Source organism: Calliphora vicina, chromosome 4 (genome assembly GCF_958450345.1).
Source record: "Calliphora vicina chromosome 4, idCalVici1.1, whole genome shotgun sequence".
Lineage (NCBI taxonomy): Eukaryota > Metazoa > Arthropoda > Insecta > Diptera > Calliphoridae > Calliphora > Calliphora vicina.
Window position 1 is genome coordinate 76,060,944 of NC_088783.1, and position 15,908 is coordinate 76,076,851.

General features: G+C 29.4%; 1 protein-coding gene across 1 annotated transcript in view; it reads right to left on the bottom strand.

The window, feature by feature from the left end:
* dpr18 (defective proboscis extension response 18) overlaps nucleotides 1-15,908 on the bottom strand; it is a 156,412-nt gene that overhangs the window by 48,030 nt on the left and 92,474 nt on the right. Inside the window, exons 4-5 of the mRNA XM_065507998.1 lie at nucleotides 11,195-11,408; nucleotides 6,546-7,116 (exon numbers count right to left, since the gene is read on the bottom strand). Coding sequence (XP_065364070.1) covers nucleotides 6,546-7,116; nucleotides 11,195-11,408 — 785 coding nt within the window. The remainder of the gene's footprint in view (nucleotides 1-6,545; nucleotides 7,117-11,194; nucleotides 11,409-15,908) is intronic.

Below are 15,908 nucleotides of genomic sequence, written 5' to 3' on the forward strand. Positions count from 1 at the left end.
ATTTACACCACTCATAAATACAGATGAAGCGACATGGTGTGTCGTTCGTTTACGTGTCAACATGCAACACTGATTCTTGCGAGCATTGAAAGTGACTCTATATGCACGACCTCATTCAGAGATTATTAGAAGGTTCCGATTAACCTTCGCTTTACCAATACCCACCCGGGTGACCACATCGATTTTATTGGTTTAATATATTTTTTAATTTTGTTTCGATTTAAATGAAATTTGTACTCACTGAACAAATTCTAGAGTTTTATAGAATTTAATAGAACCATTTTAAACTTTTTATAAGGTTTTTTCAATTTTTTAAAATTTCGTTCGTCGCATATATTTATAGAAGTGTAGTGTCACCCGGGTGGGTATTGGTAAACCATGTATATAAAAAACCTTTGGTAAAGCGTAGGTTAAGATAATCATTCATTTTTTGCCACATTGCCCCAATTCTTAAAAGACTTGGTCTGTAACTGAATGAATATGAATGGCAAATGTTGCTGTTGCAATAGATAGGGTTATAAGTTTGACGTAGAAGGTCATTTTAAACTCGTTTGACGAGATCCTATCTATTACAACTCGAATAGTGCGATCTCTGAAAAAGCTCGATATAATTCGAGAGAAGATAATATCGATACCAAAAGCAATAAGTTTTGATAAAAAACACCCTACCACACTATATCGAACGCCTTGGAAATATCTAGAGCCACCATTTTACTTTCGCCAAAACGGTGAATGGAACGACACCATTTTTCCATTAGGAAAGCTAGCAGGTCTCCCGTATTCACTGAAAGTGATTTTATTGATTATTAATTTGCTGCAGTTAGTTTTAGCTGCAAATGAACGAAATAATACCCATCCAAGGCAAATCTATTTTTTAAGGGCATGTCTAGAGTACACGTTCGTGCGTTGAGTATGAAATTCGTCCACTGCATCTATGCATGAATGTTAGAAAATCAGGACACTTATCCTGGATTAAGTCCATTGATATAAAGACATCATAAAAATTATTTGGAGTTCCCAAAGCATAACGTTGATACTATTTGTTAAAGGAAAAAATGGCACAGGAAGCATACCTTTTAGTAGGAAGTTGTGGATTACATAGATCAACAACAAAAAAAGGCTTGAGTAAACACTATATACATTTGATGCATCATGGCTACCTATCTACATAGATTTTTTTTAAATTTTTAAGTCAAATTACAAATTTAAGCAATAAATTTATTTTTTACGTGAAAACAGCAATTTTTTTTATTTAAAAAAATCATAAAAAATCGAAAACGGCAGAAATTGTTCAGATTTATTATTTCATCGCAAAGCCATATGTAATAGGAACAAAATAAGATATCGGTGATAAAAATCGATTGATTCACAATTAAGTGAGTTCGCTCAAGAGGATATCATCATATTCACAGATATTCAAGCTAGTCCTTTAACTAACTACCAGCGTTATAGTATCTAAGAAAGAACTTCCTTGCTTGCCCGCCTATCTATTGATACTTAAGCATGACTAGCACTATTCAAGTTAAAAGCATTTTGTACTTTTGTAGTTGTTTTTATTGTCTGATTTTCTTTCTGATTATCTATCACTCACATTCAGAGACCGTTCTTTTTATTAGTGCCTATTGAGACTTTTGGTCGGTTGAAATTGTAGTTACTCTCCACAACGTCCGTCCAAACATTCATTAAAAATCCATTATATTGTGATTTAAATTCAAATGAATTGAAAACTCCCCATTGCTGTTTAATATTATATATGATCATTATGCGCTTTGCTTTAATGTTAATTAAGTTAATTATGATTGTATTATTTAATGTTGTTAATGGTTGTATGAGAGCATACAAAGTTGTGTCTGTGGAAATATAAATGTACTTATCTGGTTGTATCAGTTATCAGACAATTTCATTATTAGCAATTTCTTTATTTTTCAGTCAGTGGATACGCAAATATTGCATATATGAGATAAAAAGAAATAAAATATTGGTTTCACTTATTGTATATATTGTGTGCACTGTGGTGTGTTAGATTACAATTTCATTTAAAATTTTCCATTTTTCTTAACAAACCAATAAAGTGATGTGAATATTGCCCCACATTAGTGTCCTTCTCTTTATTAGGCCAGACAAAAATCTTTAATGTTCATTTACAATTTTCTTAAATTCAACTCCACTGTAATTTCCAATTGATATCCTACCATCTGATAAAATACAAAACGTAGATAATGTTAAATAATCATACTATATTTCATTCTCCACTCTCCCTTTCTTTCTTTATTTTTTCTTTGTTCATTTTAAATTTTGTTATGGCTAATGCATCTGTTTTGCATGTGAAACAACAGTCTTTTATAGTTGTGGCCTGGAAACACTTTAAAATGATAATAAAGTTCTTTACCAATGTGTTTGATGTGTTTTATGCTCTATTTATTTCATCTTGTTTTGTTGTTTCGAAATTTTAATTTGTGCATTGATTTTCTAGCTGGGAATTAAGAAAACTAAAAACATTATTTTCATGTTAAAGTAATACTAATTTACATAAGAGTTCAATTAGGATGAATTATAAATGAACATACCAATGATTTATTTGCGGCTTATGAGAACAAATCTGGTATTTGGATAATTGTAGTATATTTGTATTTTTTCTTTGGGTTTTAAGATAATTGCTAATGAATATTAGTTAAAGTGTTTTTAATGTCGAATGACATTTGTAGATATCAGTTGACAATTGGGTAATTCCAAAATATACGAGTATCGAAAAAGAGTTTTAAATTTGTCTCTTGTTTGATTTTGTTAAAATTCAAATCAAGTAAATGCTCACTTTATGCCATATAAACCAACCCATATCGTATTCAGTTTTATCTTTAAAAATATTTTATAAAAATTACATATCTTCCAAAAAAAGGATCTTCTAAATCAGAAAATGTCCTATATCCTTGGATATCTCAAAATCTGACTTTTTATTTTCATAATTTGTTTATACAAGATAGACAACTGAGTTCACCATTGTATGAAAACTACAAGTTCTAATGATTTCAAAAGTTATGTTAGCATATCTACACTCAGAGAAAAAAGTATACTTTTCAGGAGATGGTTTGTAAAGAAAAAAATTAAAAAATTCGGACACTTTAATTTTTAATATATTGCCTTCTTTTCACTTAATAAGAGACATTTTTTGGAGAAATTTGAAGAACTAACATTTGTAAATATATACCGGACAAAGCCGGTGCGATCATCTATTTATAATAAGAAAGTCACTTTAATATATGTATACACCTTGTGCATACAGAAACTTTTTAACAATGGATTCGATTCATATTACTTTGCATATCGTATTGAATATGAAGACGTTTTTTTTATCAATTAACGTATAAACTTTAAAGTCTGATTTAATTGCATATATATGTACAACAAAAGAGTTTTTAAATTAAATACAAAATGACACTTTGTGCCAGAACTTGAAGAGCGACCTAATGGAGGTTGTAGGCCTAGGTGAGGAAATACTAAAACCGTTTTCAAAGATTTTGAAACACCCTCAAAATTTTAAGATATTTTGAAAAAACTGTTATTAAACTTTTTCGAAAAAGGTTTCACAAAATTTACCTTGCTTTCAAAAACACATTCAAAATTGACGATGTTATTAAAGATTGTACTAAAACAAATTTTTTTAAAAAATGTCATTTTAACTCATTATCATCAGTTTGCTGTAGAAGTGACCAGTAATATTCGGAAAATAGTTTCCTTGTGTTCTTTCCTTCGAAACGTTTTTCTATTGTGACCATTTCTTGGTGAAAACGTTCACCGTGTTCGCAGCTGAACTGCCCCAGATTATCTGGAAAGAAGTCCAAATGCGAATGCAGGAAATAAATTTTTATAGACATGTGGCAGCCCATTTCACCATAGGCACTCAAAAATGTATTAACCACAGCGATATTGTCATGGCTTCTTTTATTTACAAAGCGACACAAAAGTCTTCCATGGTCATTTTTCAATGGAAGTTAGCTTATTCAAAAACTCCTCATCTTTCATAATTTTTCGAATTTGAGGTCCAATAAAAATAACTAAAATTTATCAAAATAGGTAAAAATTAAAAAAAGACTTGGGATGATATTGATAAAAAACCTCCTTTTATTTTGCCTTAGCTTAATTTTGGGAATATCGTTTTAAGATAGCAGAAAGCTTCACCGTTTATATCAAGCTTTTTAACAAATTGTTTCATATAACCTAACTTAAGGTGCAGCAGAAGCAAAATTATATCACGATAACGAGTTAAAAAGAAAGCGGTTAAGCAAACATTTCTAAGTAAAATGCATATAATTTGACCCAGCCTAATGAATATACTAAAATACGTAAAATGCATTATTTTTCATAGAAAATTCTGTTCTTTTACACGCAAAGAAAAAACATAGTTATGGGAACCACAATCTTAAACTATAATTGGTTTTATTTTTATGACAAACATGTAAAATATTACACAATGAGGAAAGTAATATGATTCTTATAAGTTATCTTAATATTGTCCCTACGTAACTATAACATGATTCTCACAATAATAATATGATACAATTTTTGTTAAATTGTTTATCATAAAATGGTCACAACCATTATAATATGGTTTTACTTTTATAATAAGTATACCAAAATTTTTAAGCGATTTATGCACGTTAAAGTGATTTTCGGAAGCGGGTCTATATGGGAGCTATGACTAATTATGGACCGATCGTAACAAAATTTGGTGACATGAATTTTGTATATATAAAACTTATTTGGAGCGCAATTTGTGGAGAAACATTTATAAATTAAACATTTATGACCGATAAAGTCCAATTTCGGAAGGACATTTGTATGGGGGCTAGGTGAAATAATGGACCGATTTCAGCCAGTTTCAGCAGGCTTGGTCCTTGTGCCGAAAGAATAATATTTACCAAATTTGATAGAAATATCTTGAAAATTGCGACCTGTACTCTGCGCACAAGGTTTACATGGACAGCCAGCCAGCCGACCAGACGGATCGTTTAATCGACTCAGAAAGTGATTCTGTTAGACTAATATTTTTGGGCGTTACAAACATCTGCACAAACGCATAATACCCTCCCCACTATGGTGGTGCAGGGTATAAATATGTTTTCTGAAGAAATGCACACAAATTTTGTCAAAATACTTAAAACTTGAAACTATGGCCTTTCCAATGGTATATATATTACCATTGGAAAGGCCATAGTTTCTTCTTTTTAAATATGTTTAAAAAATTAAAATCGATTGAGAATCAGCTTTGTTAATGGCTTATAAGTGCTTAATGGTATGAAAAACCGGTTTTTAACCTAACTCAAGATTTTGTATCACTTTCCAGGTATTATTTTTTGTTGCATAGTGTTAATAAGAGGGTTTTATCACTTTGAAAGCAAACAAAAATTACGTATTTTTTTAATAAATACAGTTTTTCACGAGGCACCTCAACAAGTTACTGGTTTATTGGGTGAATTTTTGTGAGTGAGACAAAATCTAACGATTAAAATCATTGCAAAAAAAACATCTCTGTATAATTTATTTTAAAATTAAATTGATTAGTGAATTACTAGGTTTTAGCTTATCCGCACAAATAATTTTATAAACAGTTCATCTCTTCTAAACTACGTGTATATCGCGATTAATATTTGCGTAACGCGTGATATCGTTATATTGAAGACTAGATATTTTGAATACTTAAAACTAACGTAAAATTCATTTCTTTATTGTTCTAGAGTTGAGAAGTATTTTTTCACGCTTATACTACAAATTAGTCACTTAAATTATCCGAAAATATTAAATAAATTTTTTGTTTATATTTTTGAAATCGCGAAAACTTTTAAGCCTCTTCACCAAAGTAATTCACGCCAACGGAATTCAGATGATGAAATATTACTTTTTGGTCATATAAATGTATGATGCTATTGATGTATTAAAGAAAACAAATCATGAACAAAATTTACTCAAATAACTTCCCAAAATTATGTTTTTTAATATTATTTCTAACATATGTATGTTTGTTTTAACAATTCAGTGAAAATTTCAACCTTCTAATAAACACAAAAAAAATTTAAATTAATTTTATAAGAGTCTAAGAAGGACCTTTCACTACCTCTTTACACCTCTACCTAACAAAAAAAGAAAACTTACACAAACAAACATCACACAATATGCTTTGCACACAATCTAACTAAAATAAACACAAAGGTAAACAAACACAGAGGTATTCCCTGTGGAACATCTGGTGTCCTTTGTTCAGAACACATTCATACTCAACTATGCAAATAACGACAGCTTTAACAACCCAAAACTGTCATCTTAGTTGTCGCTTACAAACAGGATAATAAACTGTAGTCGCTTTAGAGCTGGGGCATTTTCGAACAGTTTAGACAGCAAAAAGGACCACATTTAAGGTGTCAACATATTAGAACAGGTTAATTATAATTGTGTTTTCATTTAATTAAAATACTTGTGAACAAGCTGGTGAAATAATTGTGTAGAATAGTTAAGTATTTAAGTGTGTTTTAAGTAAATGTAGTTTTACTAACCTTATACGTTTTAAGGCTGACGACGGAAGTTCTTCATCATCTTTTGACCAAAACACTAAATTACTGAATTGTTGTTCAAGAGCAATTCCCTGCTTGTCAGCGGATGTTGCAGATTGGTTTGTATTTTGTAATAAATCATTGTTAAAAGAACCAAAGCCAGTGGTTGTAGTTGCCGAGGAAGAAGGCGACGAGATTCCATTAATATTTGTAGCAGGACTAACATGTTTATTATTACTATTTTTGTTGGCAGTCATTTTAGTTTGATTCTTGTTATTGTTGTTACTGTAGCCAGGATTTAAAGTATTGCTACCGGTACCTCCACTACTACTGCTACTGCTGCTGCTTGTGCCACGAAAACTACTGCTGCTTGCCGTAGTAGAGCTATTGTTGCTGCTGGTGGTGTTACTGTCATTGTGTACATTTAAAGGCTTAAGGGATTTTAAAATATTTTGTTTTTCTTTGTATAAAAAGCTACGGGAAACTTGACACTGCAAGTCAATGGTGCTGCCAGTTTTATAATAACGATCACCAACATCTCGTTCTTGGTCATCAATTAAACGCAAAGGAGGTTCTGCAATGAAACAGGACAAACAAAATAAAATAGACAGAAAAGAACATGAATTAAATGGCAGTAAGATAATGAAATAACTATATAAGGATTCTTGGATTCATGTTGTTGGTCCTTGCGAATTAAGGTTGTTTTTTTCCTTTTTGTTTTGTTTTATTTGCGAATGAGAGAAGTCAACGTGGAAAACCTATAAATCGTTTAATTAATAAGACACATTTTCCTTTATCGTATTTTCATTATTGTCTTGCACTTTTTTTATGTGCTGCTTTTATGTACTTAAGGGCAGGAGGCTAAATATAAATTTATTGTTTTGTTTGGAACATCCATTAAGCAAAAGTAATGGAAGAATGATAAGTAACATTTATTAAAACTTATACCTTTGCTCTTGATAGCCTACCAAATTTATTAAGAGTTTTAAAGAACATTATTTAATTTAAACATTATATCATATAAAGGTTAGACTTCGTTTAAATATTTAGATTTGGTTATATCATATGCTTTTGTGATTTTCCGATGGTTTTTTTTTTTTTTGCAAAAAATCAAACTAATTATGCAGCATATATGCAACTAAAACAACTGATTTTGAGCTAAATTTACTACAGAGTAAAAACAGATGAATATATTTCATATCTAACTTTATAATACGATTCCATAGGGAAATAAGCCTTATTTGGCCATATTGAAATGCATCATGATTACATTGGAGTGATTGAAAAAATTAATTTTTTCCAGAAAAAAATATGAAGATCGCTAGTCAAAAAAAAAAAGTATTAAAATATTTGAATAAAAGGGATTTGTTTAAAAGTTGTGAAGTCAAATGTATTTGTTGTGTGATATTTTCAAAGCAAACAAAGGGTTTTTCATCATCACCACCGCACTCAGTAAAATTAATTAATGCATCTTATGGTGTTTTTTTTTAAGAGGCACAGAAATTGTTTTTTAAATAAAATACAACAAGTCCAATGGAATGAGCAAAATTTTGGCTTTATTAGCTCACAATTTTCATGGTGTATATAACGTTTAAAAATAATTTCTGCAATATGGACCATCGATTGCTCCTTATGAACGCCATTCTGTCGGTCCAATTTTGCACCACTTTTTAAAATATATGCCTTCTTGTTTCGTCAATAGTACATCGAATGTTGGCTTCGGTCCAATTTTGCGCCACACTTTCAAATATATGCTGTCTTGTTTCGTCATTAGTGCATCGAATGTTAGCTTCTAATTGATCAATCGTTGCTGTTTTATCAACAAAGACCAACGATTTAACCTGCCCCCACAAAAAGTATTCCAAAGGTGTCAAATCAAAAGAACGAGGTGACCAATTAACAGGTCCATTTCGTGAGATAATTGGGTCACCAAACGTTTGGATCAACAAAGCGATGGTTTCACGCGCCATTTCTACTCCCAATGATTGACAATGAAATGAGAAATAAATGTTGACTAATAGACCGATGACTCCTTCGGCATGTAAACCGCACAGACAGTGATTTGTTCGGGATATAATGGAGACTAAGTTTGTCATGCAGATTTTTCTCTCTCCAGAAACGACAATTCTGATTTTCCAATCTCCATAATGTATTAATGGTGCATTATAAAAGAGTGAAATAAAGCATATTCTTTCTACTTTTTCGTGTAGAATCGAATGGTAAAATATAATTTCAGAAATATTCAGCTGTGTTTGCTCTGAGTAAAATGTCACTCATAAGCAATGGATTTTATATTAAATTCGCCTATAAATATTCACATTTTCTGACATCGTTAACTCATTATAACATAAAATTACAAATTAAAACGAAATTTAGTTTTTGCTTTTGGTCAACAATTTTTTAAATTATTTCTTAAAAAATATTTTGTAATCTATTTTTGAACATTTAGTTTTAGATTTAACTAATTGTTACGTTTTTAAATTTTAAAAACAGTGGTTTATTTCCATTAAATAAACTAGATACGTTTGATGGAAAATAAAAGAAGTTCAGTTGTTTAAAATTTGTAACACTTCTTTATTTATTTAAATTTTTACAACAACACATTAAATAGTCGCTCAGTGTTTTTATACACGTTTATAACTCGAAGATATACACACATACTTAAATTACACACTTTATAATGAGCAAGTATACACTGGTAATGCAGTTGATGTTTACCCTAACAGCGTCTATGATAAACTGACTAACGACTGCAACCTTTGCAACTATTTATAGACCGTGCCATCTTTCGAGTAGCTTCTACAATGATATTAACGGACAAACCTAGTATATTCGAATTCTAAAGCTTTCGATGTTAATGTTAGCAACTTAAACATTACAAACAATGATAATATCGGCATGCTATCAACATTGTTGACAAGTAGAAGCATCTACTGACGGACATGTTTATAAACATGTTAAATGTTGCAGGCAGTCGTTACAGTCCGTTAAATTTAAATTGCTATTGCAAATTCTATTTTCTATTCCTAGTTCTTGTCAGCAACTTTTTGAGCTTTGTAAGTTTTTAAACCTGCATTTTGTATGTTTTGTAAACCTGCATTGGCTTTAACTTTTCGCACCCAAAGTGTGTTAAGGTTTTTTCTATCTCACTCCTTAGAAGTTTTTGAAATATCGTTTAAGAAGAATATTGAAAATGTAAAATTTAGGATTTGAGATATCGATGGACTATATTCAAAACCCTCCATCTTTTATTTTCAAGAAAATTACTTTTTGAAGGTAAAATATTTAGTAAAACAGCCCTCATCTATGGTGTGAATTTCATAAGAAACTTATTTTTTTTGCAGTTGTATTTGAATTTTTGTTATTTCTCTATCTTTTTCCGAATGCAAAACCCTCTATCTTTTCAAAAAATTAATTTTCAAATATTTTTTTGGAATAATTTCTTCTTGCAATTCATGTTTTCTTACTAATTTTTGAATGCTGAATATGAATTTTACACTTTTCAATCATTTATCAATTTATAGCGATGCCGATTCTGAAATGAATAGCCATGATAATATTTTACCTTTTTATTTTTGGAAAATATAATGTCCATGGCATAAAAATAAATGGTTAAAGTTGGAGTTTGCTTAAAAAGTGTCTGCACCAAGCAAAGTCCAAACAAAAATAAAAAAGCAAAAAAAATGTCTTCTATAACTTTTTGTATAATATTGTTTAGTGTTAATTTTTTATCTTAAGTTGTATTATTAGCCGTTATCTTAAGTAAATCACGTTGAAAACTGACAGATGACATAAATGTAATCAAAATAATTTAATTTTATTAAAATGCAAAATCCTCTATCTTATAATTTTCATACATACTCATTGAATATTTTGTGAAGAAAAACCCTATATCTTTCATAAAGTCTCCAATAATGCAAAATTTTAAAAACCAATTATATGTGAGATTCTGTATTTGCTTTAAAAAATATTGTAGAATACCGAATTTTAATAACTCAAGTAATATGCGAAGAAAAAGGTTTTTTGGCTCTCATGAAATGTTATGTTTTTAAGATAGAGGGTTTTGAATATAGGCCCTCGATATTCTTTTAAAAATAGATTTTTTCTTATTTAATATTTATTTTTAAAAGTTATCGATATCAGAAAATGTTTGTAATATATATTTTAAAATCTTTGGGAAAATTAAATAAAAATCAATTTTTAATTGGAATATTTTTGTTCAAAATATATTTATTTTTAATTTAGCAATTTTGAGCTAGACTTCAATTAAAATGTGGAACTTGTAAACGTTTTTAGCATTTTCTCCAATTTTCAGCATTTTCTTTCTAGACATTTTTAGATCTTTGGAACATTAAATACACAAAAACTGTAAAATAAGGGCTAATCCTATTTTAATATGTCTTATGTATTTTGAGATTAACTAAATTAAATTTAAACGAATTAATTTAAAACTTTAGTTTATTTGAAAAATTTTCTATAAAGTTATATTTTTTATGGTCTTTAACTTGTCATCTTACCCAGCTGATACTTGCAATTGCTTCCGTTTTATCTCTGTCTTCTACTAGTTGTAGTATGCGTATAAGTATTTATTGTACTAACCTCAATTTTTAATGTTTATTTTTACGCTTTCATGTTTTTTTGTATTTCCTTACCTATAACGGTTAAATTTGTTGTAAAAACCCTTGGTGGATGTGTCGATACTTGGCACATATAAATGCCCGCATCATCCCATTGGGTGGGATTTATCAGCAGTCGCCAATTGTTGGGATATTGAAATTTCACGCGTATTCTAGGGTCACTACTATAAGTGACATTTCCCACAGTCAATAGTGATACTTTCTCAGATGTCCGTCTCACCCACATGACCTGAAAAGAAAATGTACAATGAAAACCCAGAAAATACATAAAAACAGAGATCAGACACACAAACAAAGAGAGAGAAATAAAAAACAATTTTTTAAATAAACTAAAAAAAATCAAACATATTTCTACATGTGTGTTTATGTAAGTGAGTGAGAGATTTTCTCAGAAAAAAAGTGAGTAGAAATGAACAACGAAAACAGCAACCATCCGACCGCAACAACAATGTCAATAACAACTACAATGACGAAAATAACATCAAGACCAATAACAATCAGTTAACAAAAACATTGTGAAGGAAATTTAATTTCCCTTCTCTATCCAATTGTACATGTATGTATGAATGTGTTTACGTGTGTAAGCGAGTTTTTACCCTGCGGTTTTAATGGTTGTAATTATCAACTGAGCACTAGCAATATCGTTTTTTATCCAGGTGTCAATGTTGAACTTGCTATGATGCATATTTCAAAAGCTGGGTTTTGACGATAAGTATTGCATTAAGTAACATTACTAATGTAAAGATATGCAAAGAGACAATTACCAATAAGTTTCCTTTATATTAGCTTTCACCAATAAAATATCTACATCGACATAACTGTATATTAAGAAATTAAATTTTTTCTTGGTAAAAAATCAATTCTTTGACGTTATCAACAAAAAATTGTTTATGGTTATTGTATAAACAAAATTGTCTCAGTGAAGTTAGTTAAATTGGTTAAAACATGTAAGAGATCTATATTCGGCTGTTTCGAATCCTATATACCCTTCAACAAAGTATACTTTAAAATAAAGATTGAAAATATTTTTTGGTATAAAAAAGGTCTTTGAAATATTTACCATTATATAACCATATTGTCTAAAAGTTTAGTAATCCAGAGTTTAGTAATAGACAAAAATCGAGGTAGTAATTTTTTTCTTATTTCACAGCCATTTGTACATCGATTTTAAATACCAACCGATCCGGGACTTGATGTATGAATCAAAATACAGCACATTTGCCGACAAAAATTATGTAAATAACTTCTTGTTTTGAAAACCATAATAATCGTCACTTTCTAAATATTTCGATATCTAAAAACATTACCAATTATAAATGGTGTATTTCTGTATATTTCGATAGTGGCACTATCTTTATGCAATTAATTTATATTTTTCACGAAATATTATCAAGTTACTAATTATCTATAAAATAAATCCATATTTTTAAAAATGGCATCAAAGTTTTTCATAAATATATTTGAGTGAGCTTTAGAAAATTTACATATTTCATTAAAACAGGTTAACCGTCTTAAAAAAACCGGTTTATCAAAAAACCGAAAAGTTAATAAAACCGAAACCGGTGAAGATGAAAAAACCGGTTGACCGGTTTTCGGTTTTGGATACTCTGTGTGTTATGTTAAATCAGTGTGTTGAATATTTTATAGTTTCTATTTGTTTAAAAATGTTTTTTTTTGGAAATACGTGTCAAAAATAAAAATGTTTTACTCCTTATGAACCGATCCTTACACATTTTGGATCTTAACTCTTTCCGGTTTAGTGGTCACTTTTCTAACCACCTTTTCTAGAGTCTTTTAGTGACATCTATTGGCAGTTTGCTAAACAATTAAATCATTTTAGGTCATCGTTTAACTTTTTTGACAAAACTTTGCCGTCAGGTTACTCTGGTTAGAGAAATATATTAATTTGAAAAGTTTTCCCGCATTCAATAAAAATTATGATGAACATTAAATTGAAGATATTTTGTTCGAAGGTATATCTTCGGATCAGAATATATTTGTAGTCTTGAACCCGACGAATAACTGAATTATTAGGAGCAAGTTGATCTGATGATGACATACCTTCGGGTATCCAGTCAAAATAGGATGGAGATTTTCATTCGGATGATGACATACCTCTATAAAAGTTGGCTAATACTTCTGTTAGTGACTTATATAACCAAACTGTTGTGGCGAAAAAAAATGGTGAACAAATTTTCAATTGGATGAGTCGGTTGATTACACAGGAAATGGGGGTATACCAAATTATATAAAAGAATTGGGTAATGTCTCACATACACAGCTATTTCGTTTGCTTTGTTCAGAAAAATTAGTAAAAAACACTTTTAAATCCGAAATAACGAAACATTTGAATAATGATATAACTTAACTACATTCTTTAAACTAGATATTATATTGTATTTAAATCGATTTTTTTTTTATTTTTAAATTGACTTAACTATTTTTGATCTTTAAAATGTTTAAATTTTTCACAATTAATAAATTATTATGTTAAACTAACGGCCATTTTCACAATGTACGATTATTTAATTTTAACCGGAAAATTAACTAACTGTCGGTTTGTTTAACGGCGACCATTTAACCAACGGTTACCCATTTACGTTTCACCATCATTTGATTACTTAACCAAAGCATTCAGTAGAAAGTATGGCAATAATGCATACATTTGTTTACGAAAAATAGTGTAATGAAAGATTGAAATATAAAAAATTGTCTAAAAGACGGCATAAAAAATAATAATTTGTGTTTTCTTAGTGGTATAATAAAAAAACGTATAAAACTCAAAAATATTTAGGTACCTAACTGTAAAATTTACAGAACAAACTGAACAACAATTACTGAAAACCAACAAGGAAAAGTGCACATTTGTTGTTTGGTTTGTAAGTGGATCACCCCGTGCAAAATTTACTTTTCTTCGCTTTACACATTTAAAAATTATAAATATTACAAAAATATAAATGTTTTTCCATGTTCTTTTATTATATTTCTTACAATTAAGATGCTAACCGGCGAAATTTATTCGGTTATATTTAACAGCAACTTTGTTGTTAAATAGTGTCAGTTAAGAATTAATCGTACATTGTGAAATTCATATTAGCCTAACTTGCGGTTAAAGTTCACGTTAACTTTTAATCGTACATTGTGAAAATGGCCGTAAATTGTATTACTATAACTTCCCCTAGTTCCACACTATAATTAAAAGATGTATGTCTTGTTGTATGGAAATACAGATAAATAAATAAATTATAAGTTTCAAATTTATGAATCGATACTTAAGATAAAAATTAGCATTAAGATTTATTTATATTGTTATGTTTTTACCTTTAAAAAAGGTGGTTTATTTCCTTTAAATAAATCGAATATTTTTGATTTCAAATAAAAGCAGTTTAGTTTAAAATTGTAACAACTATTTATTTATTCATATTTACACAAGAAATACACGTTCATAATTCACAGAAATACATACACTTAAATTAGACTTTATAATGTACAAGAATGAAGTTGATGTTTACTCTAACAGCGCCTGTGATAAACTGGCTACTCTGCCAATATTTATACACAGCGCTATGTTCCTTCCAGTAGCTTTATGAATGATATTAACGGGCAAACTAGAATGTTTGAATTCTAGAGCTTTTAGCAGCTTCAATATTAACCTGCTAACCAGGTTCTAAATATGATGAATGTTGCATGTAGTCATTACAGACCGTTAAATTCATATTGATATTGCAATTTCGTAACATTATATATAACTACTTCCTACAGAATTGAATATGGATGCCAACACATTTGGTAAACTTATTATAATAAAATCACTATTCCGCGTGGACATTTGTGTGGTGGTTAGAATAAACCATGCACTTATTCGATAGGCTTCGTTATTGCAGCAAATGTTACGAACTTATATCAAAAAAACAACCTGATCAGATAGACATTTCTAAATCGACTAAGGAAGTAATACAGAAATGACTTGTATACTTTAAGTTAGATGTGGAACTATTTTATTAAGCTTTATAAACACTAGGTGGTATAGGGTATAAATAGATTGCCCTTATTCCAATCATCCACTAGCAAATGGTTATATATATTACCATTTGCTAGTGGATGTTACTGCTCTTCAAACCAGTTTCTATAAAATATCGAAACTGGGTTGAAGAGCAGCAGGGTAGTATTTTTGTGCATTCTATATGTGTGTTTGTAAAATATTAGAGGTTTAAAGAAGTTGGTGGTTTATAAAAGTAAGAGGTTTACGAAAGTAAAATCCTTTTCAAGAGTTAAGCCTATCATCATATTGGCAATTCAATTTGAATGTTGAATGTTAGTGATATAAGCCGATATACATTTGGAGAAAAAATATTTTATAAAACAAAATAAGGAAGCTGAAATCAAATTGGCAAACATGATTTATCACAGCACATCAGTAATGTATTATTATTTCTTCGATAATTTAAAAAGATTTTCTAATTTTACATGCTTTATCAATTTAAAAGTTTACTTAACGAAAGCAGCAGGGCTATATAAGATTTGGCATATACCTTCTTAAGAAAGCAATACAGAAACTAGAGAAAACGCGTAGTTTTTGAGCAGATTTTCCAAAAATAGTCAAATTTTCAGTTGCATAAAATGTATACTAAACTTTGTTTTTTCGAAATATATTTTTCATTTATTCATTGAAAAGATAACAGTCTCTTTCAATTAAAAAATTTTTACCATATCTTAAACGAACTTTTCT